The 22,153-nt window shown below is 44.7% G+C and overlaps 4 protein-coding genes and 1 pseudogene across 4 annotated transcripts; 2 read left to right on the top strand and 3 right to left on the bottom strand.

Annotated features, from left to right (window-relative positions):
- The first annotated feature begins 1,176 nt into the window (after positions 1-1,176).
- Positions 1,177-1,917, top strand: LOC100831084 (histone H4). The gene has a single exon (XM_003578555.4). It carries the CDS (start codon positions 1,276-1,278, stop codon positions 1,585-1,587), a length of 312 nt encoding a protein of 103 aa, XP_003578603.1. The 5' UTR covers positions 1,177-1,275; the 3' UTR covers positions 1,588-1,917.
- Positions 1,918-3,388: 1,471 nt separating this feature from the next.
- On the bottom strand, positions 3,389-7,306 carry LOC100828630 (NAC domain-containing protein 86). The gene is made up of 3 exons (XM_010240175.3): positions 5,929-7,306; positions 5,563-5,840; positions 3,389-3,876 (listed from the first exon to the last, which is right to left on the bottom strand). The coding sequence occupies exons 1-3, from the start codon at positions 6,083-6,085 to the stop codon at positions 3,658-3,660; spliced, it is 654 nt and encodes a 217-aa protein (XP_010238477.1). The 5' UTR covers positions 6,086-7,306; the 3' UTR covers positions 3,389-3,657.
- Positions 7,307-8,058: 752 nt separating this feature from the next.
- On the bottom strand, positions 8,059-10,628 carry LOC100828326 (NAC domain-containing protein 86). The gene is made up of 3 exons (XM_003576761.4): positions 10,205-10,628; positions 9,761-10,065; positions 8,059-8,848 (listed from the first exon to the last, which is right to left on the bottom strand). Exons 1-3 carry the CDS (start codon positions 10,359-10,361, stop codon positions 8,543-8,545), a joined length of 768 nt encoding a protein of 255 aa, XP_003576809.1. The 5' UTR covers positions 10,362-10,628; the 3' UTR covers positions 8,059-8,542.
- Positions 10,629-15,662: 5,034 nt separating this feature from the next.
- On the top strand, positions 15,663-17,368 carry LOC100827711 (annotated as a pseudogene).
- Positions 17,369-20,732: 3,364 nt separating this feature from the next.
- LOC106866731 lies at positions 20,733-22,153 on the bottom strand. Its single transcript, XM_014902412.1, has 3 exons — positions 21,033-22,153; positions 20,895-20,914; positions 20,733-20,791 (listed from the first exon to the last, which is right to left on the bottom strand). The coding sequence occupies exons 1-3, from the start codon at positions 22,151-22,153 to the stop codon at positions 20,733-20,735; spliced, it is 1,200 nt and encodes a 399-aa protein (XP_014757898.1).

Below are 22,153 nucleotides of genomic sequence, written 5' to 3'. Positions count from 1 at the left end.
CCCCGCCGGACTCCATCGCCCCTGCTCTAGCTGCGGCCTCGCCGCCGCCGCCCCCCTCTGCTGCGTCCCGGCCGCGCGCCCTTCTCCTCCACGCCCGCCGGCTGCCGCGCGCGTGCTCCTCGCCGCTGCCCGCCTCGTGCAACGAGTCTGTCGCCCGCGCCACCCCCCCCGAGACGTAACGCTGTCTCATGGATCCTGGAGGACGCCGTCGCGCAAGTGTTCAAGGGAGATGCTTGACGCCGCCTTCCACGCCCTCAAGGAGGAGGCCAAGACAGTCAAGAACGCCGCCGCCGCCAGCTAGGGATTGGACGAGGTGCAGCCGTGCAGAGGAGAAAAGAGAGGTGGGACCACGGGTGGAAAAAAGAGAGGAGGCAAGGTTTTTTTTTTTGCAAGTTTCTCATTTGAAGTGGGTACGTGACATGTGGGACCAAGCCACATGGCAAAGGTCAAACCGCCACATAAATCGGTCAAAAAGACCCGTACGCGAATAGGACATGCGGTGAACATTAATGAAAGATATAGGACCTATACGTGCATTTTCAAACATTTAGCACTAACTTGACATTTTTGCGAAACTATTAGTACCACATGTGCATTTTACTCTTTACTAAATTAATACTATCACTTGTTTACTAAATTAATACCTTGTTTAAACACATTAAGATCTTCAATCTGTTACAACCCGGTATGTCATGCTCTTGTTTAGGCATTCAAATACCACGATTCCAAGCACACCTGCCTTCGAAGGTAGCATGAGTTGTGCAAACTGAGACCGTGATATATACGCCTTTCAACTGTGCAAGCAGATACTCAAGTTTACGCCTTCGAACCAGTTTCGTCACGGGCACACCCGAAAACCCATCAAAAATTTCGCGGCCGCGAACGCCCCGCGCATTCGCGCAGCTCCCGAACTCCGGCTATCCAAAAACAATCCGGTCCCACCAGCCATACACCCAACAGAGACCCAGGCCGCCGTCGAATGCCTCCACCCCGCCACATCCTCACAAAAGAAACACACCTCCCGCTCCCCTCCTCGCCAGGTCACCGATCCGCGGCACCTCTCTTCCCCAATTCTCCACCATCAATATCTCATCCGACGGTTCGCGCCCTGCATCACGCGGATCGTGGTCGCTCCCTTTCCCCAAACCTCCGTATCTATAAAATCCCTCGCCGCACACGCCACCAGCATCCACCCACCACCGCAGAGCATCTACAACCGCAAACACAGCCAGATCACAAGAAAGGGAGAGGAGAGAAGCTTCAGCGGCGGCGGCGATGTCTGGAAGAGGCAAGGGAGGGAAGGGGCTCGGCAAGGGCGGAGCCAAGCGGCACCGGAAGGTGCTGCGCGACAACATCCAGGGCATCACCAAGCCGGCGATCCGGCGTCTGGCGCGCAGGGGCGGCGTGAAGCGCATCTCCGGGCTGATCTACGAGGAGACCCGCGGCGTGCTCAAGATCTTCCTCGAGAACGTCATCCGCGACGCCGTCACCTACACCGAGCACGCCCGCCGCAAGACCGTCACCGCGATGGACGTCGTCTACGCGCTCAAGCGCCAGGGACGCACCCTCTACGGCTTCGGCGGCTAGGCCGGGCGATCTGAGGCTCCACCACCAGAAGATGCTAGGCGTTATTTAGGCTTTGTGGTACTCATTGTAATAGCTCTCCTTTGCAGTTGTTTTGCTCCTGTCCACCTTGATGTTGGGAGTGGTATGAGCGATGGTTCGTCAGAAGTCATGGTCAGAATAGTAAATCGCAGTCGTTTGGCTCTTGTCCTCCTGTTTGGAGTGTCATGAGCTATGGTTCGTCAAATTAAATGAGCTAATAGGAATTCTCAGTGGTTTGACATTAGATTCACCTGCAATATTTCGCCCTGTACTTTGTGCACGATGTTAAATATTTCAGTGTGCTCTGTATCAGTATCGTTCTCTTCAGCTCTGGATCTAACTGCCACGAAATCAATCATGTTGGCTTCAGCGTGCGATTCGAACCATTCGTTCTGAGCAATGCAAAATCTCCCATGGTGTGAGATGGAAAGCTCAATTAGAAATCTCTTGTCAACCAACGTCCCCGGTTTCAGAAAGCGATTTTGGAATAGCAACTGAAGGGATCGGCTGCAGACCAATGAGGGAATGGAACGTCCGGTCGTCGTCTACATCGGCACAGCTGTGGAGCAGGTACGAGCTCTATTCTTCCGGTTCAGTGATTTCGTCGAGCACCCTGACGGTGTGGCATTGCCATCAAGGTAAAACGACAGATAGATCATACACCCACGCCCCTTGTTTTCTGGTGGAACAGTTTCAGCTCGCCTCTGAGAACGAGTGGGTTTATGGGTGCGGTGTCTCTGGGCAGGATGCGGCGGTGGCCATGAACGACCTCTGGTGTTGGAAATGCCCTGCTACTACTCCTGCGACCTCTAGGTACCGATCTGCTTTACCTCTGTCTTTCCAAAAGTTGTCATGATCAGCTACTGCTTCCTTGGCTTTACCATTGTAACATCTTTTCTGCCAGTTGAATCAAGTTTTAAATACAGTAAGTTATATGCTGTCCATTTGAGACTTTGACTATTGGGGGTTCACACCAGGCTTGCGGAATCAGCTGCAATCTGAACGACCTAGTACTACCTAAGATTCCTAAGTAGCTGATCCGACCATTTGAATTGTGATAAGAAACAGCTGATTTCTTTGCTTGATTTTTAACATGGATATTGACTGTCTGAAACAATTTTTTGAATTGTGATCAGAAGCAGTTGATTTCTTTTCCGGAAAATTTATTTGGACTATTGACCCAACCTTTTGAATCCTGGTAAGCAGCAGCAGCTGTTCTCCTCTGCTGATGAGATATGAACTGAATGCATGAACTGGAACCAGCATTGAGCTAAAGGTGCAAAGATTAGGCTGATGGGGTCTTGGTTTGGTTTGCAGTTACCATGTACCTAGTTATATATATCCCCAAGGATTTTATTATTGCCTGTATTATGAGATTTCACTTTTCAGGATTTCAGCCCTGAAATGATCAAACAAATAACATGATATATAAACAGCTATTCTTTAAGATTTACAACCAAAAACCTGTCTGGAAATTATATCAGACAAAAAAGTCGCTGAGTTGACGTTACAATTGTTAGATTGCTAGCACAGCACTGCTCTTATACTAATTTTTGAAGTTCAAAGCCGTTAAAATTCTTGTCATATGTTGGTACCATAGCATTTCAAATATAAATTTGGAGTTGCATTATAGCTAATTTATAACAAATCAAGTTTCTGAGACTGAACATAATTCGTGATGGTGATTAATAAGGGATTAGTAAATTTGTTCTGTTTATGTTGTAAAATAATACTCGTGATTGGTTCACTGTGTACCTACCAGGATTACATCATAAATTTCTGATTTTGTAGTTTACTGCTTTACCATGTGCTGTTCCATTATAGTATAGTTTACAGGAAAATTGGAGGCGGAAGTATAAAGTAGCACATTTGTATATTACATTAACAATACCAAAAGATGAGATAAACCTAAACTAAGAATCAGAGTCCAAACTTAAGTTGTCATCCTGTCCAAAGTGTGAAATGTTTTTATCAAACATATACAAAGATACAGTGTAACTAGTAATGGGATTCTGGTTAGATGAAGCTAAAAAAGCTGTCTTTTTTAGTTCATTACTTTGTTTTGTTGGTGCACCACAGATCATCTACTATGAATTGCATCCATGAATTGTCTTTATCATTCTCAGCAGCACCTGACGACTGTCCAGCATCCTCGAAGTCTGTAACTTCTTCTTGGTTGTCTTTAGCCCGTGAAGTGCTGCACTCCCCTTGCTTCTCAAATTCACCAACCGGCACATTTTTTTTGAAAACCCTACATAGTGCATAGGAGTCCTGTAAAAGAACAAATATATGAACAATAGAACTTCATCTCCATTTACCGATGGTGCTGATGGAACGAGCTGTGTTTTACCGATGAAAACTAATGCTACGCAAAAACTGAATCGAAGGAAGGTGCTTCCTAAACTAAGTTTTCTATTTACTTTACTGAAAAATATACAGCTGCATACTTATAAAATGTGCGGGTCGGGCTTCTTCGTTATGTTTGGGACTTTTGCTGCTGTGGTATGTGTGGTATATCCTATATCAACATGTTCAAATAAGGTTCCATATTTGTAGTTTTATACATTTGCTGAATTGGGGTTTGCATCCTGCTTTTGTTTGATACTGTAATGCAAGTGTTATCGTTATCTGTTTGGTTTTTAATAATAATAATAGAAATCAGGCAATTTTACCGCTTCTATATATAAAACCCATGTTTACAAAAGTTGGAGTCAATTTCCAGAGAATTCATCATTATGTGCAGGAAATAATATGCAAATTAAACTGCTGAAAGTAATCGTGTAATTGAATAATTCTTTTGGAAAATGGGCAGCTGTCCATGCTTATGAACAATTCAGATACAGTAACCTCTGTTCTCTGAATTATGATTGGACTAAACTGAAACCGGATTCAGTTGTCATAAATGTCAACTGGTACACCGACTTTGAATGCAACTAATATTTAATTAACTCCCTCCGTTCCAAATCATAAGATGTTCTTGCTTTGTCCTATGTCGAACTTTTTTAAATTTGACCAAATTTATAGAAAAATGTATTAGTATCTACAATAGCAAATAAGTTTACTATGAAGATATATATCATAACGGATTTAATAAAACTAATTTAGAGTTGTAGATGTTGGTAGATTTTTCAATAAACTTGGTCAAATTTCAAGAAGTTTGACTTAGGAAAAAGCTAGAACATCTTATAATCTGGAACAGAGGGATTAGTTGATAGAAATGTCATATGAAGTCTTTGAATGAACGGAGTGGATAACATACTGATTCACAAGTTTTAGCTAACAACTGCTGTGTGGAATTCGATCTAATCTACAATAAACATGGGATCATCAGATATATTCAATTTTCTTACTACTAAGTAAAGTAGGAGTGGGACAGGGAGAATAAAGTGTAAAGCCACCGACACAGCACTGGGCCACACTGAAGGATGTCTATGCTTTAAGGTAGCATCAACATGCAACCGACCTAGATTATGTATACTCAGTATGGTTTCATTTCATCAACCAAGAATTGGATGTCACATTTGTCTTATCAGGAGCACCAAAAAAAGTGTACCATCTGCGACCCCATTACAAAACGAGAAGAGCTTCTGCTGTACTTTGTAAAGTAGCTATGGTCCTTGGAAGCAAGGAATACTTTATGGTACTGATATGGGGAAAAAGAGAGAAGAACCCTTACTTTTCATGCACTCCATGCATAAACAACGTAGGTTCCCTGAACTAACTATGCCCTAATTTTCATCTTCTTTTCCCATCAATTTTATTTTAGCAGCTGTGTTCCTCAAAAAAAAATTCTTTTAGCAAGACACATATATAAAATCTTGCATATTTTGAGGTATGGTTGCAGCAAGACTGGCTTGATTTTAGTACTCTGAAATGCATCCTCAGCTCACTAAATGTAGCAGAAATCACACACAATGATTTAATTTATACTGATAGTGAGAAGGATGAATGAGTTACCTGAATCCCCATAGTATTATTGCATTCGCTTTCTTCTATGCGGTACTCATGCATGACCCAGTTGCTCCTGATACCCTGAGGAGCTCGACCTTGGTAGAAGACTAATGTCTTCTTCATACCAATTGACCTCTTCTGGTAGTTGATCGACCGATCTTTGCCAGTCGATTTCCAGTATCCTGCTCGGGTTGCACGGTTTGTCCGGCATCCGTTTGGGTACTTCCTATCCCTTGGCCCAAAGAAGTACCACTCAGGGTCTCTACTAGGCAGGAATGATTTCTCTTCCAAAACAAATAAGATTTCAATCAGAACGTAAGAGTACTGAGATATCAGGATGAGCAATAGGATGGACTTGATATTTTAGGTTACCTGCTAGCTCCCAAGGCTCGCATTTGTAGAGGTCTACTTCTGGGATGATGTCGAGTTCAATGCTGAGGCCATGGACCTTCCTCTTGAGGTAATAGTTCACAAGCTCCTCATCAGTTGGATGGAACCTAAAGCCTGGGGGAAGACCAACCGGCGCCATGACTCTCCTGGTTCACCGCCTCCTTTCTTGCTGATCTTTCTCTTTGTCTTTCCCCTTTGTCTTTCCCTACCACGTCTTGCCGCTGTGCTCTTTAGCCCCTCCGTGAAATGATTCAAAGCCTGCCCTACAAGTAGCTGCGGTCTCTTTTTTCCAAGATTCTCACACAAGCAGGCTCTGGACGTCTTACAGCACCGAAGGATCTTCTTTTGTTTTCTTTTAACGAAACCAGCTTTTGTTTTTTTCTGGATAACACACTTTTATGATCTGCTGGTACGTTGTGGAGGTTGTATTAGAATGAGAAAGTTGTCACAACATCGCCTGCCTGGACGTTGCATTGGATCATGTTCGTCAGCCCACTGACTTGTTTTTGTGTCTCGCAAGCTTAGTCTCTTTGAAGTGTCGTAGAGAAGAAGAGGACTAAAGGCAAGGTAGGAGCTATGGCCACATGTATCTGTCTTGGGATCGGCATTGTAAAACAGAAAGTTTAGGAAGGGAAAAAGAAAAGGAAAGGTTCATGTAGCCATGAGGGCATCTAGTGTCAATGAGCTTGCATTGCTAGCCATTTAGCCATCTAGATCAGCCAAAACTTTTTTGCTTTAGATTCTGATAAAGAGTACTTGAGTTTTCTGGATCATCACATTTCTAGTCGAGCATGTAGTTGCCTCAAAGAAGTATACACTTGACTAGATATATGCTCCATAGTAAGCTCCTCCATAGAAATTGACAGCATGACCTATATAAATCCTTTTTTTTCTTAAATTGATCAAGATGATCAAATCATCAGAATATCAATACAAGAAATATTTTGTGAACATTGGAACCTTATCAGGGGATAAATAGCCTGTCCAGACTACTTGATGTCCTTTTCTTCTTAACTTCAACATTACAATGACAACGAAGCAGATAACTACAATGACAACGAAGCAGGTAGCATGTAAAGAGGCCAGCAGGTAGTCTTACAGGAAAAGGAAGGGCATCTCCTTCAGATGCATACACCGAAAGAAAATTCTGTTGCTAAATGTAGATTTGCAAATTACTTTGTAGTTGATATGCCTGTTCCAAGAGTTAAAAATGCAGAGGGCAACACACTTGCAGCGAAGATTCACAATGACGACTTGCATATAAGGTAAACTGCTGAACTTTAGTTCTGCTCTCCCTGGTACCAGTGTGGACTGATGATCAGAAAGATGATACAACATTACTGTTTTTGCCGAAATCTACACAAAAGCTTTCTTCACCATGTGATTAAAGGAGATGTTGCAGTACCACTAGGGTAATGCTTTGTTGCAGCACACGGTTTGTGAAAGAAAAACAGTACTAGACTTACAAGGTTGCTGAGGGTACAAAGCTGCTCTGGGCTTATATTTATTGACTCACAGTGGATTCTAATTGACATTCTAGGCACTGGTAACAGCATGTGGTAAGTAGAATTCCTTCAACCCTTTGTGAACAGAGCTGTTTAAGCTTCTTCATCATCATCAGTGATGCCTTGCAAAAAAAACATTAGGTGAATGCCTTGCAGTTCAAGCATGTAATTGAACCTATGGAGGTATTGTTATTAATTTGCATGTGATGCTACTGAATTTGATCTTGTTATCAGCATTTGAAGGTACTTTTGGAAAAGTGAAATAATTTATTATGAGATATATATTTCTGGAACCATGAAGTGTATATATATAAGTTTTTTTTGGAAATTTTCCAACTTAATTCTTGAGTGTATAAATTAATCTGGCTCTGACTAATAAATGAAAACAGTGAGCAGTGAAAAACTGGATGCATATGCATGTATGCTTGTATTTTTTCCCAATAATGTGGAGCTTTATTACTAAGAAATGAGTACAACAGATGATACTTCAGCTGACAGTATTTATTTTTCATTTATTGATTTGCAGATGCATCATCTGCGTCTATACTTAGACAACAGAACAAGAGGCTCAAGATTTGGAGCAGATTGATGCAGTTGAGCAGACAGGTAAAAATAGTTACAATTTTCTTAGTTCCTGTGATATATAAATGGCACAAAACAACTATGCAAGGGCATAGCTTCACTCTATATTTGTCACAAAAAGATAGAGAAAGCCTCCACATATGAAGCTTAATACATATGAAGACCAGGAAAAACATGAACAAAGAAGAGAAAAAACACAAATTAAATCTGATTGTTCCTATCATCATCATACATATATATAATCCTCCTCATGAACTCAACTCCAGGAAGGACTCCAACAACCTTCAGGCATTCACCAGCCCTCCAACTCCCAGCAATACGCTGGGAGATGGAATTATATACCTTATTACTGCTCAGTCTTATACGGCACCTTCAACAGCCGGCACTTATTAATTAATAGCCAGCAGCATTGATCGATCGATCACAAAAAGAAATAAGAAATATAGTTATATATCAGGGAATTGTTTCCATGAATGAACAGGCCGTCTGGAGCACCGGCCTGTGGACGATCAGCCGGCGAGGGCCACACAGGAGGTGCTTTCTTCGGCGGCACTGGAGCACCAGGCGTCGTCGGAGATGAACTGCATCCAGGAGTCATCTTTGTCGTCGTCAGCATCGGCGTCGCCGCCGCCAGAAGTGGACCCAACCGGCACGTCCGGCGATGGGGTCTGGTACTCCTGGCTGTTGCTGCCGCTGGCAAGAAGCTGCCGGCAGGCGCCCTCCAGCAGCGCCATGCTGCACTGCCCCTCCTGCAGCTCCTCCACCTCGGCGCAGATGGCGTTCTTCTTGAACACCCGGCACAGCGCGTAGGTGTCCTGGCCGATCATGATTCAAGCACAGAAAAGCAAATTAAACAAGATCCATTTGACATACATATATCATGTGATCTTCTGAAACTTTATGCACACACCGATGCATGATTATCTCATGTGCAAATCATCTTTTGACAATTAAGAGGCGTTGGGTTTGGCCAGATTCCATCAAAGTTACCATGCATAATGGTGTTCTATTCTTGTTATTAGAAAAGGGAGACCGTCGATCAAATCTAAGGGAGAGGTTAAAGACGAAGGCCGGCTAGGGAAGAAGAATTAGAAGGCCGGCGTGAGGATGATGATGGGTTCCTCGTGGAATAAAGCGGAAAGCGCGCGAACGACACCGACATGCATGGCCATGATAAGCTATAGCGCGCGCGAAGATATATGCATGAGGTTTGCTTTGCTCTTTGGCTTTTAATGTCTCATGATCAATGCAGATCATGTCTGCTCTAATCTCATCAGAAAATTTAAAAGGATCATGGTTAATTAGTGTACTACGTACGCACCAAAGAACAAATACATACTAATGCCAAGACCCCGGCTTTACCTTTGTTCTTTGGGACACAAGGCGAGGAGTACATGTTTGTCTGGTCGGAGTAGAGATCGAAAGCAAAGTGGTCGATACGACTACTACTAGTATCAGTATTTCTACCGCTGCACAGACGGCGATGGAAAGCCAAGTTTTAATCCTCGCATGCAGGAAAATTTCCCTTTCACTCGAGACGCAGAAGTTCTCTTTGCCCGGCCAACACGTAGAAAAGAAAGAACAGGATTCCAGTTCCAGTTCGTTCTGAAAGCCCTAGCTATTAACTTTCTTCCAGGAGAAAATTGAGTGGATGCATGATGACGATCTTGAAGTTTATCAGATATTCAGATAGAGGGGGAATTAATTTAGCTAAAATGATATGCTACCTGGATGGCCATGGCGTCGTCGGAGTCCTGCTTGTCGTCGAGGCGGTACTCGTGCATGACCCAGTCGGTGCGCACCCCCTGCGGCGCGCGTCCCCGGTAGTAGACCAGCGTCTTCTTCATCCCGATGGCCCGGACGCCGCCCCCGCCGCCGCCGCCGTGGTGCTGCATCACGCGGCGGTCCTTCCCCGTGGACTTCCAGTAGCCGGCCCGCGTGGCCCGGTTCGTCCGGAACCCGTTCGGGTACTTGCGGTCCCTCGGCCCGAAGAAGTACCACTCCGGGTCCCGGCTCGGCAGGAAGGACTTCTCTGCGAAATCGTACGCCCACGTACGTGATCAGATATCGGTTAGTTCATATGCATGCGTGATCACATGGAAGTAACTCGATTTCTTGTCAATTTCAAGCGATCGTGATGGAACGGAAATTAAGTTCGTAACCGTACGTACCGGCGAGGTCCCAGGGCTCGCACTTGTAGAGGTCGACCTCCGGGATGATGTCGAGCTCGATGTGCTGGCCGTGGATCTTGCGCTTCAGGTAGTAGTTCACCAGCTCCTCGTCGGTTGGGTGGAAACGGAAACCCGGCGGGAGCCCCACCGGCGCCATGCCTAGCTAGCTAACCGCCGCCGACCGATATCGGTATGCCGCCGGCCGGCGGGAGATCGACGGCGTTCGTGCTCGCCCGGCGGGGGCAGCACACAGCAGGACTGCAGGAGCACCTAGCTAGCTGCTTAATTTGGCCAAAGACACCTAGCTAGCTAGCTTGCTCTTGGTTCTTGCTCTCTTCTTCTGCTCCTGCTTCTTTACCGGCCGGCTGCTGCCCTTATAAATAGGTCGTTTTTTCTGCTCGCCGATCGTCGGCTGGGGGCCTCGGGGGTAGGAGGAACAGTGGATCGATGGACATAGTCGCGTCGTCGTCCCTCCCTCAAGATTTTGATCGATCGGATGGGGGCCACCCTTTAGCTCCTCTTTTCCAGATTCCCTCGCAAGCTGAGCCCTTTTTTTCTTTTCACGGCCTCCATCTCTCTCTCCAACCCCGGCCGGCCAGTGAATTAATTGATCAAAATATATATACGCGAGCAACTCGCTGGCTCAAGTCAAAGTATACTGAGATAAAATAGTGTTCCCTGATCTCTCTTCTGCATATCATGTGTGTGTATTGAGCAATCGGTCAGTGGCGATCTTAATTTCTCGGTCTAAGAGTTAAAAAGCTACCCCGGCCGGACCATTTACCACTTAGGCGCCACGTACACTAGTGACAGACCCGGAAGAAAAAACCATCCGGTATTGCCAAGCTGAGTAGAGTATGGGTGTGTCATACATTACATGAAGTATATATACAAAAAGCCGAAAAGAAAAACTATTTTGAACCGGCCGGTGTCCTGTGCACCATGGCACCACTATCTAGCCAGGAATGCCCGTCACGTACGCACACTATGGTTTAGTGTGTACTGTTCCTCGTGGAGCTGTTAGTCGATTGTTTCGAGCATATCAACATCTCTAACACATAATTTAGACACTTAAATCAGTGGCCATATCGGCTTTATCTCTTCATTCATCTCTCTAACCTTCTTTCATTTTACTACATCCTTGTCATGTAGATGCTATAAAGACATTCATCTAAAATAAAATAATGACATCAAGCCAATGAAAATTATTTTATTTAGTTTAGCATTGGATGCTAAGCTTAGTGTTGGTGCTAAGCTATTTTATATTTTATCTTAGCATCTACCCTCACATGGATCCTTTAGCAACAGTGCTAAACAATTTCTCTCATCTTTAGCATCTGCTTACCACCTAGGGATGCGGATGCTTTTAGTGTAGCTTAAAATAGTACAACTATAGCGTTCAAATAACGACATCCATTGCTATTGAGGAATAATTTTCCTTTGGATGAAAAAAAAAGCTAGCGACCCTAGTTTTAATGAATGAACTTGTACATGAAGTGTGTACAACACTCCTAGATAGATATACAAAAAAGAAGGGAGAATGTACAAAGCAACCGTGGAGCAATTGTACCATGTGGACACTGGCTATATGTGTGTGATCTGGCGGATAATCATGATTATTCTGTGATCAATGGTGATCTATATATCTCCACAAGTTAAAACACTCCCTTATTACCATCTACGAGAGCCACATTATGCTTCCTATGACTTCTTTTTAGATAAAACGTGTCTGCTTAACGGTTACATTGTGGAGTCATTGTTCTATATTGTTCCGTTTAGCTTAAACTAGAACAACATAGCTAGCACCTCTGAATAACCGATCTGAGATATGTATTCGTTGATATTTAAGTTTGGATGCCTCTTATTCATGACTATTTCCTTTTTAGTTCTAATAGGAATAAAGGATGTCTTCACTCGCAAGTGATTAGTTGTACCTCGAAGCACACCCCATGTAGCATTTGCGGTGCATCACTCTATCTTTCTGTAGAGCCGTTGATCAATTGGTAGGTGTAGCTTGCCTTACAATAAGGCAATACGTACATGCAACACCAACTGTCCTACAAAAAAAAGGGAGAACATATCCCTACTGTCATATTTATGGGGCGCATACTTCTTTTCTTGTAAAAAACGGGACACTATATATGTCATGGAGCGCAGTTTTGGAACCTGGGCACATATGAATTGAACCAGTTTTTTTTTCAAAAACAACGAAAGAATTGAACCAGTTTCATGAATCTTAGTAATTAAGATGTATATCTCTATATAAGTTCTGATAAAACCTCAAAAAAAAAAATCATACGTCTAGACAAAGGGCAGAACCGCAGAAACTTGTCCATGTCAATTTTTGTACTCTGTCCAACAAATTAAGGATGTCTCAACTTTGACCAAATTTAAATGGATCTATACACTAAGTCATATCTAGATACATTTAAATTTTGACAAACTTGAGACATCTTTTGTTGGACGGAGGAAGTAAAAGATTTAGTAATTTGAGATTTTTAAAGAATAACAAAGTGTATGCTACAATGCGAGTTACATAAACTTACCAAAGAAATCATCCTGTGATTTTTGCACGACTTGCAAATAATGGCCATATTGTTGTATAAAAGTTTACACAGACATGCTTGTATCCAGTATTCCGGCCAGTCTTAACATGCATCTTTATTTTTTTCATGCCAAGTTTTAAATGCGGGATCATATTGACCCATGTTCGTAGCAGTGTTTTTTTACTGTGTTATATATGCATATATTAATGTCTTTCATCCGTGAATGGTCGATGATGGTCCTATCTCGATGTTAATCAGAAGATGTACACGACGCCAATGCACTGGATGAAAGAACTAGCAAAGGCAATAAAAAAAGCGAGGAGAGAATGGAGCAGAAAAATATCTCTTTTGATTTTTTTTGGATGGAAAAGATTTATCTTTAGGTGTCTTGAGTGACAAGGGGTTACAGATCAGGAGCTTTGCTGCTGTCATAGTCTTTCGCTTTGGTGCGTGCTATGCACCAGCTTTTCCTTTTAGCCATAAGTTCTCTTCGCCTTTGGATCAACCGTGCCACGAACGCAAGTGATGATCAATATTGTGAGGAAGGAGATTAATTATTATGCTCGAAAGAAAACTAAACGTAGCTAGCGTGTACCAGCTCAAAATTTGACTCGTTTAAGACCGAGCAAGGTTATGAATTATCTTGTAGATGACGACGCACACAATTGTACACAGTTAACGGGGAAAGAATATGAATATTGTATCTTCAAGCAGACCGACACAAGAATTATTAAATCTCTCTCACAATTATTTTAGATACAAGACTAAGAGAAAATGCTTCAACACTTGAGGGACAATACATTGAGGCCTTAACCCATAATATCCATGTCAAGAATACAATCTGGATTTATCCATTGAATTTTGAAGCATTTTATGGAACACCGACCTAGCCTCCTTGTTGATTCAATGTGAACAAACTAAAACAAACACGAACAACAAAGATCTATGATAAAACATAATATTACTTCAAGGTTCATCAAAGTAAAAAAATCCTAACTTCCTCGTAACGAGATTGAGTCCTTTTACTTCATTTATGCTTTTTTGACTTGGTGATTTATCATGTAGCTAGGTTGATGACTTGCCTAGCTGGTTTGACCATAGTTTTGTTGGCAAGTTAACTGTCTTGACCTCTAGTTTGACTTAGTCTTCGCCGCGTAAGATTTAAAACTTGGTCCACATAAGGAATTATTACTCCCCCACACACACCTCACAAAAAAGATAGACCTTTATCTTATACAACCTTGCTGGCATCTATCGCCAAGGACAAATAATCTTTTAAAGGTACCTAAACCACTCGGTAGATGTTGTCCTCTTGTTCCCTTTGCCTCAGGTCTCGTTCGGTTTGTGAAGATACCGGTGGGGATGGGCAGGGGTTTTGTTGGGATTTTAGTTCAAATCCCTGCCCAATCCTCTACAATCTCCCCTCAGGAATAGGTGGAGCTGAACGGTGCCTCAAAGAGAACTGATAGAGATTGAAACCCGGCGGCCCGCTAGGTTAATTAGGGTTTGTTAATGCATGGAAGTCTAAGCCTGTTTGGAAACCTAGCTCAAACCTGACTGGGATTCTGGCCTAGCCCATTCCAAATGAGTAAAGTACCCACGTGGTTGGATCTTTACCTGGACGAGGTTGAATTTGCATTTAGAATTCACGTGATAATCATTTCGTTGCGTGAACCACTTTGGTTCTCCCAGGAATAAAACACATACATTCAATCGTTTTGTGGTTTGCAGTAATACGTCAAGTAACTTGAAAATTATTTTGTGATGTTTGCGTAACGTAACTTCAAAAATTATTTTGCGATGTTTGCATATGTTGCAAATGATCACACTTATTTCATAAAAATATTCAGTTATATGATTTTTTTCCTTATTTTCCGCAACTTATATATATTTTTTAAGTTCCAAAAAACAAGAATATCTATCTAATCTTTTAGTGGCAAAAAAAAGCATCATCAAGCCTAAGGCATAATGCCAATGCAAAAGGTCCGAGCTTTTTGTTGTCCAAAAAACTATTTTTTAGAACAACGATCTAACTTTATTTATTCAACGAACATAATACAACCGATCAAAAAAACTAAAACGACAACAAAAATTTCGGATAAAACCGAAAGTTACATAAAAAAAAATCTTTGAAGCCAAATTCTCTAACTGCGATATTCACATCTTGATATGTCTCCAAATCTCTAGTGATGAAACAATAGAAGACCAACCATTCATAAGATGAAGTAACTTTGTAGTTTTTACGGAGCCGCATGAGCTGCTCACCCCAGCGGGTGAGAACTTGAAACCGTTGAAAGCGCGGTGGCCGGGGACACACCCCTCACAAGACAGGTTGTTGAACCATTGAATCATCGCCGAACCAATGAGCGATGAGGAAGATAACCAAAATCACGAAATTACGAGTCATGAGATCCACAAATTTCATTGAGTAGACCATGATAGCCACGTCAGAACGGGAATGAAGTTGGAAGACCTTTAATCCGTGCGTCATCGCCTCCACCGTCAGAACGCTACCGCCAAGGATACACAAAACTTAACCTAGTACGGAGTAGATACTAAGATGATGAGATGATAAGAAAGTACATATACATTACTCCTTCCGTTTCATAATTCTTGTCTCAAATTTACCCAAAAATGGATGTATCTATTCCTAAAAGGTGTCTAGATATATGTAAGACTTCGACAAGAATTATGGAAGGGAGAGAGTACGTGCTAGCTATTAGTACTGTAGTAGCCTGGTACCACTGTATCTCTGCCTTGACCAAAACGTACGGCGATGGGGACATGCGACTATGCATGTGAGCACGCGATACGCGTGGGCAGGCTGCAGACTGCAGTGGTTGCTTTCGAGATTATCTTACATAAGCGAGTACGACGGAAATGTTCTTGCTAAGTTGACATCGCATTGTGGATTCATCCTCGCGAACAAAAAAAGACATCAATTGCTTCGCGAAATTTTACACTGCTAGATCGGATAAAAGCCTCGTACGTGCACCGTTTCAGTAACCATAATTGATCGCAAGGAAATCTCCCCAGCTTGCACGTATTTTTATCTTGGATTGCGACTCCTCGGACACTCTTCCGCTATAAATTCCCTGTCCTTCCACCCTTTGTGATCGCCTTTCTCATTCTCTGTTGAGATCGATCATGTCTGCGAAGCCGGGCAAGGTGGTTGTCCAGTCCGACGCGGGGGCCTACTTGGCGTGGCCCGGCGCGGACCAGCCGGGCCTCGCCGTGGACGGGCTCGGGTGCGGCCTGCTCGTGCTCAAGCCCCTGGGCCTCGCGCTGCCCCACTACGCCGACTCCAACAAGTTCGGCTACATGCTCTCAGGCACCGGGCTGGCCGGCGTCCTGCCACTGCCACTACCACCACAACCCGCCGGACACGACGCCAGCGAGAAGGTCGTCCGGCTCGCCGATGGTGACCTCGTCGCCGTGCGCACCGGCGAAGTCTCGTGGTGGTACAACGACGGCGAAGACGACGATGCCGACATGTCCATCGTGTTCATGGCCGACACGGCGGGCGCGGTGAGCCGGGGGGACGTGTCCTACTTCTTCCTCGCCGGCGGGAACAGCGTGCTGCGCGGGCTCGACCCCGGCGCGTGGGCCGGGGTCACCGAGGAGCAGGCCGCCGCCGCGTTCCGGAGCCAGCCGGCTGTGCTGCTCACGAAGCTCGGCCAGAAGCTTCTGGTCTGCCCGCGAGAGCGCGATAGGGAAGGGCTCGTCGTCCGCGTGGCCAGCGGGAAGGCCACGGCGGAGGAGCTGGCTTCGCTGGACGGGCTCGGGATCAGCGCGGTGGTCGGGCGGATCGAGGCCGGCGGCGCGGGGCGCGCTCCGTGGGTGGTCCGGGATGGCGCGGCGCAGGCGGTGTACGTGGCACGAGGGAGCGCGCGCGTGCAGGTTTCGTCGTCGGGCGGCGGCGATACGTTGGCGGTGGACGAGGTGGTCTCCGCGGGGAGCTTGTTCGTGGTGCCGCGGTTCGCCGTCGCGTGCCTCGTTGCTGCAGGCGCCGGCCGGCGGCGTGGAGTGGGTGTCGCTGATCAAGAGCGCAAGGTACGAATGCAGGCAGGACAACTACAGGGCAGCTAGTTTAACTTTCTGTCCGCTGCATACGCATAAGGTTTGAATATCTCGTCAGTTCGTTATTGATCGTGCTAGTTGTGCCGTGGATCGATGTCAGGCCGGTGGTGGAGCACCTGATCAGGGAGGGCTCGGTGCTCGGCGGGGTGACGCCGGAGGTCGTGCAGGCCGCGCTGGACGTGGCGCCAGAGCTGGCCGAGCTGCTCGATCCGGGCCAAAGTCGAGGCCGCCTACGCCATGGATCACCAAACATGACAAATCAATGATGGTGCACACAACGGCTCGCCGCGCCGCACGTTTACTTTCTGTCATGCCTCTGTAAGAAGTGTGCTTCTACCTACGTGTTGTGTAGTGTTTGTATGCTGCTCGATCGGCGATTTCACTCCGTAGATCGATGGCGCGCGCGCTTGGGATCTGTCTACTGACCACTCGCGTGACCCGCCCACAGGTAGGCCGAGGAAAAACCTGGCTCGGCAAGCTGTGTGAGCTTTTGTACAAGGTCAATCACATCAAGCAAAACAAATCTCTATTGGATTTCTGCCACAGTACTAAAAACAGAAATCGCTGCCGCGGTAGTCTTACCACAGACGAAAAAAAAATACTTCCTCCGTTTCATAATTCTTATCTCAAATTTGCCAAAAAATAGATGTACCTGTTCCTAAAAAATGTCTAGATACATGTAAGATTTTGACAAAAATTATGGAACGGAGTGAGTAGATAACTGCCGTGGTAGGAAAAAAGATCCCAAAACTCTACGCGGCTACGGAGGCCGGTAGCATCATGACCGAAAAACGGTGTGAGCTGGTTAACCGAGAGCAATTCCCTCCTTTTTCCTCCAACTTCTTGTACCGTCGAATTTCTGACATTCCGATTGGCATGGGGATGATCATCTTAGTTTTCGATATGATGCAATTAGTAGCATATGTAGAGTAACACATCCTACTACCTAGTGCTAAAATGAACACCTACTATTTACTGCACAAGGTACCAGGCACCGGCACAACAACCAAAAGATAATTTTTCTAAAACAAGTTATGTTCATCGTCTGCAGCTACTAAAAATATTATATCGCCAACTTCTAGAATGACATTCCTACCTAGATATATCTAATTAAGCATATTTGAGCAATGCGATAGCCCTAGCAGCAACACCCGGCCCATGTTTTGTAATTGTGTAACGATGACACAAGAATAATAGTTTCAAAAGAAAGAAAAACATAAGAAAAAAATTCATATGCTTATCAGGATCCCATAGAGAATAAAATTAAGTTGGTTCAGGAAACATAACCGATAGGTAATTAAATAAAACTGAATCCATGGATAAAAACAACTAGATGATCGATGTTGGTCTCATAGAGAATAAAATTAAGTTGGTTCAGAAAACATAATCGATAGATAGTCAATTAAATAAAACTGAATCCTTGATAACAGCAACTAGGTGATGTTGGTCTCTGGCTCTTGATTTTGCTGCATCACACATTAGGCTTGGGAGCTGCGTCTCTTGTGAACCATTCAAGCATTCCTACGAAAAGAAAACAGGTTGAGAACAACTACTTACTGCTGCATGAGCAATAGTATGGAAAAAAAAAGTAGAACTACTGTTAGACAGACAAATAACTCTAGAAATTTCGTCCATGAGCAATAGTATGGAAAAAAAAGTTTGTGAGCTGTCTCCAAATGGACGAAACACCATAACTTACCAGTAAATTAGATTAAATTACTGTGCAGGCAACAAAAGAGTTGCCCTTTGAGGAATTTGCACCAAGAGTGATAGTGTGCGCATCTTAAAAAGATCTAGCTAGGCACCCAATAATGAATCCAAAGATTGGAACCCTAGTAAGCTCGAGGGGGAACCTTAACGCTTCTTGACCAATTCTATGCATCTTGTCATATTAATTTGTATCTAATTATAGGCGAGTCATAACTATTCCAATATGATGCAGAGTATCGACCACTTCATTTCAAACCAAATTAAATGTGGTGTAGCTACCTGTAAAATATGACAGGCCTAATTTTTTGTCGCCACTTGCAACTATGAACAAAACACGTCAAGGTTTTCAGTAGAGAGCATGCAATTGCAAACCCTTGCCAGACCAATATTGACCACACACATTGTATGCATAAATTCAGGGTGCTTACCATTATGGCTGCAAATTGAACAAATGTCTATCCGCAAATTATGACATATCTAATCTTTTGTTGTTGCAACTCAAACAAACTCTAACCGCGCTGGAATTTAGAACCTACAAACCCTAGATCCCGTGAAAACATCATGATACCTTCAATACATAAATTCTAAGTACATGCTATTATATATGGTTGCAAACCAAATAACCATCTACTCTCACCAAATTTGGAATGCATGTAACCATCTACTTTATTTTTGATTGCCTGTAACCATGAACCAAACATGTCTAACCTATAATTAAAACCATAGACATCGTACACCATGGTGCTCGATTAACTAGCTAGCCAGCACACACTTTCGATACATATATTAAGCCTACACTATGGTTGCAAACAAAATAATGGTCTATCCACAAAAAAAAGTACTACAACTTCTTTTATCTGGAAATAATCACATAAATCATACATGAAATTGCTGGAAATTTAGGACGAGCACAACAATAGCAGCTGTCGCTCTTAGTAGTGACTAGCTTGTGATAGCCCGAAACACCACAATTATTATTTTGGGCGTGGCAAGCACCATATAAACCTCTCACATGGTGAAAAAACAACATGGAATAAAGAGACACAGAACAACCATAATTCCTTGTGCAATCAAGTTGAATTCAAGATTTTGAAGTGGAACTTTGCCAGAATCTCTACCTCGCACTTCATAAGGAGGTAGGTAGGCACGTACCCATCGGATCCTAGTGGATCAAGGGTGCAATGCTAGCTACCCCTTTCTCACATGAAGTAATACATGTTCAATAAATGACCGCACACAATACCTTGACAAGGCAGCTGATGGTCAATCATTGTGCCTGGAGATATTATTACAGTTCCTTTCCAGTTTTTTAGATCAATCCTTCGTGTATAAGAATTATTATGCACCAAAAGCTCACTGAATTAACTAAAAGATAAAATAAGTCGTGGTTCTGTGTCTCGAATTTCCACCTTGTGTTGTGCAGCTACTCACGAATGATTGTACTGTAACAATTTAATCTATGACCAATAGTTAACCTCGCTCTTGGTCGAACAAAATATCATATGCGAGGAATCTCATTCCACGCGGTGTTTAAATATAGCTAACGGAATACAAGTTGAGCACGAAAACAAATAAGAAAGAACCACCTATATTGCAAAAATTTCATGGCACTATATTTGTTGTGGGTGGACCACGCGTACAACAGTAATTGTATGATGTGTGGTCCCTGCCGCTGTTCTAAACCAAACATGATGTCTAGATATATGCTAATATAGTCAGGATAAATGTATTTGTCATTGCCTAGACCCGCAAAAATTAGACACCTTGATTTCTAGCAGATCCTGCAAACATACCGTAGCTAGAGTACTCGTCGAGAACATGGATCGCGAGTAACTAGATACATTAATACCTTCATTCCACAACTTAGGATACAACTATATATATGGTTACTAAATGATAACAAATTACTACTCCGTATCTGCCAATTCTAACATATCTAATATATATATTGTTGTGACATATGTGACCATGAAACAGATCTGTACGTTCATCGGATTTTAGAACCAATAAACCCGAGATGTCGCAGAACAACATGCGTATATAGGCCGAGTACATATGTATAGCTGCATATATAACATACATATGTAGGCCGAGCATCTATAGCTGCATAGAGTTATGCCTTCAACCCATAGACTCAAGGCACAATAACAAAAAACCCTAATCTACAAACTGAATAGCTGCTAGTGGTCATTTCATGCAAATATATTGCACATTATACCTAATCTTTTGTTGTCCATCGGCTGCAGTGATCCTGAACCACACACGTAATTAAGCCAGGATTTGTACAACCATAATTAAACCCCTAGCTAGCTAGACACAATAACAAATTAAAAGACAAGGTATGTTATACGTACCTTTGTGTCCATATGCTTGGCTGAATCCAGCAAAGAGACTGTTCAGAACCCTGCTGAATCCTTTGTTGATACTCTGACGTGCCGTTGTCAACGTGACCTATCTCAATGCGATGGTGTGGATCTTCTGGAGTCGCATACATAGGCTCGCAGAAGTAGACAGAGTTGGAAGCGAGCCCAGAGAGGGTTGGTCCACTGCAGCCCGTCGTGAATCTGTTCGACACCAGCAATGTCATCTGGTCGAATTTCTTGTCTTTCCGAGGTTTTCCTTTCTTTTGCGAGGTCCATTCGAGTTTCTTCACCCTGGTCCACGCCGGCGTCCTGCCGAGGACATTGCACTTGTAGACGTGCGTCCGGTAGGTGGTGGCCGCGTTCTGGAACCTTCGCCTAGAGGTGCCGACGAGGTGCAGCTCGCCGTCCACCATTAGGTACCCGCGGCGGCAGAAGAGCCTGGGCGGAACAATGGTGCCGCCCATATAAGCTGCACCGGCGGCGGCCATGTCGCCGTCGGTGTCGCACTCACAGATGGAGACCTCCCCGTTGTATCCGAGGGCCAGGAACTTGTTGCCGCGGCAGTGCACGGCGGTGCTGACGCAGCCTGGCAGCCTGCTGTTGAGCCGCGTCCACGCTCCGCCGGGCCCGACGCGGCAGTACATGACGGCCCTGGATGCCGCGAGCACCGCCATGGCCACGCAGACGCCGCCGGAGTCGGGCGGCGACGACAGCACGATCTCCCGGAAGAAGACATGTCTCATCTCGCCTAGCGTGACCACAGGCTGCTGCTCCTCCTCCTGGCCCAGCTGCAGGCCGTCGGGAGAAGTTTCGAGAACCCAGCGGCTGCGCCCGTCGACCACTGACGCGCGTGCGCGTCTCCTGGAGTTGGCCGCGACGGTGGCGTTGGCGGGCGGGAGCTCGGCGGTGGCGCCCGTGAATGGATTGAGAAGCGTCAGGGAGCCGGCTTCGTCCATTAGGGCGACCCAGCCGCAGGAAGATCCGCAGACAACCTTGCCGCGCACCGCGGGGAGGTTCCTCGTGAACGTCTCCCCGACCCCGTCGTGCGTCGGCCGGCTGAAGGTTACGGCGACCTCCGGCGAGTTTGGGTCGAAGGGCAGCATCTGCACCGGCGCGAATCTCGAGAACGGCAACGCGGCCTTCCATGAGCGGTTGATAAGACGGAAGGCGGCGGCGTCGCCGGCCGACGTGAGCCTCCCGGCAATGCACTCCAGAAGCTCCTGCGGCAGGCCGTCTCCCCAGTCCCGCAT

Source organism: Brachypodium distachyon, chromosome 4 (assembly GCF_000005505.3).
Source record: "Brachypodium distachyon strain Bd21 chromosome 4, Brachypodium_distachyon_v3.0, whole genome shotgun sequence".
Classification (NCBI taxonomy): Eukaryota; Viridiplantae; Streptophyta; class Magnoliopsida; order Poales; family Poaceae; genus Brachypodium; species Brachypodium distachyon.
Note: the sequence above shows the minus strand (reverse complement) of the source record. Positions and strands in the feature narration are given on the sequence as shown.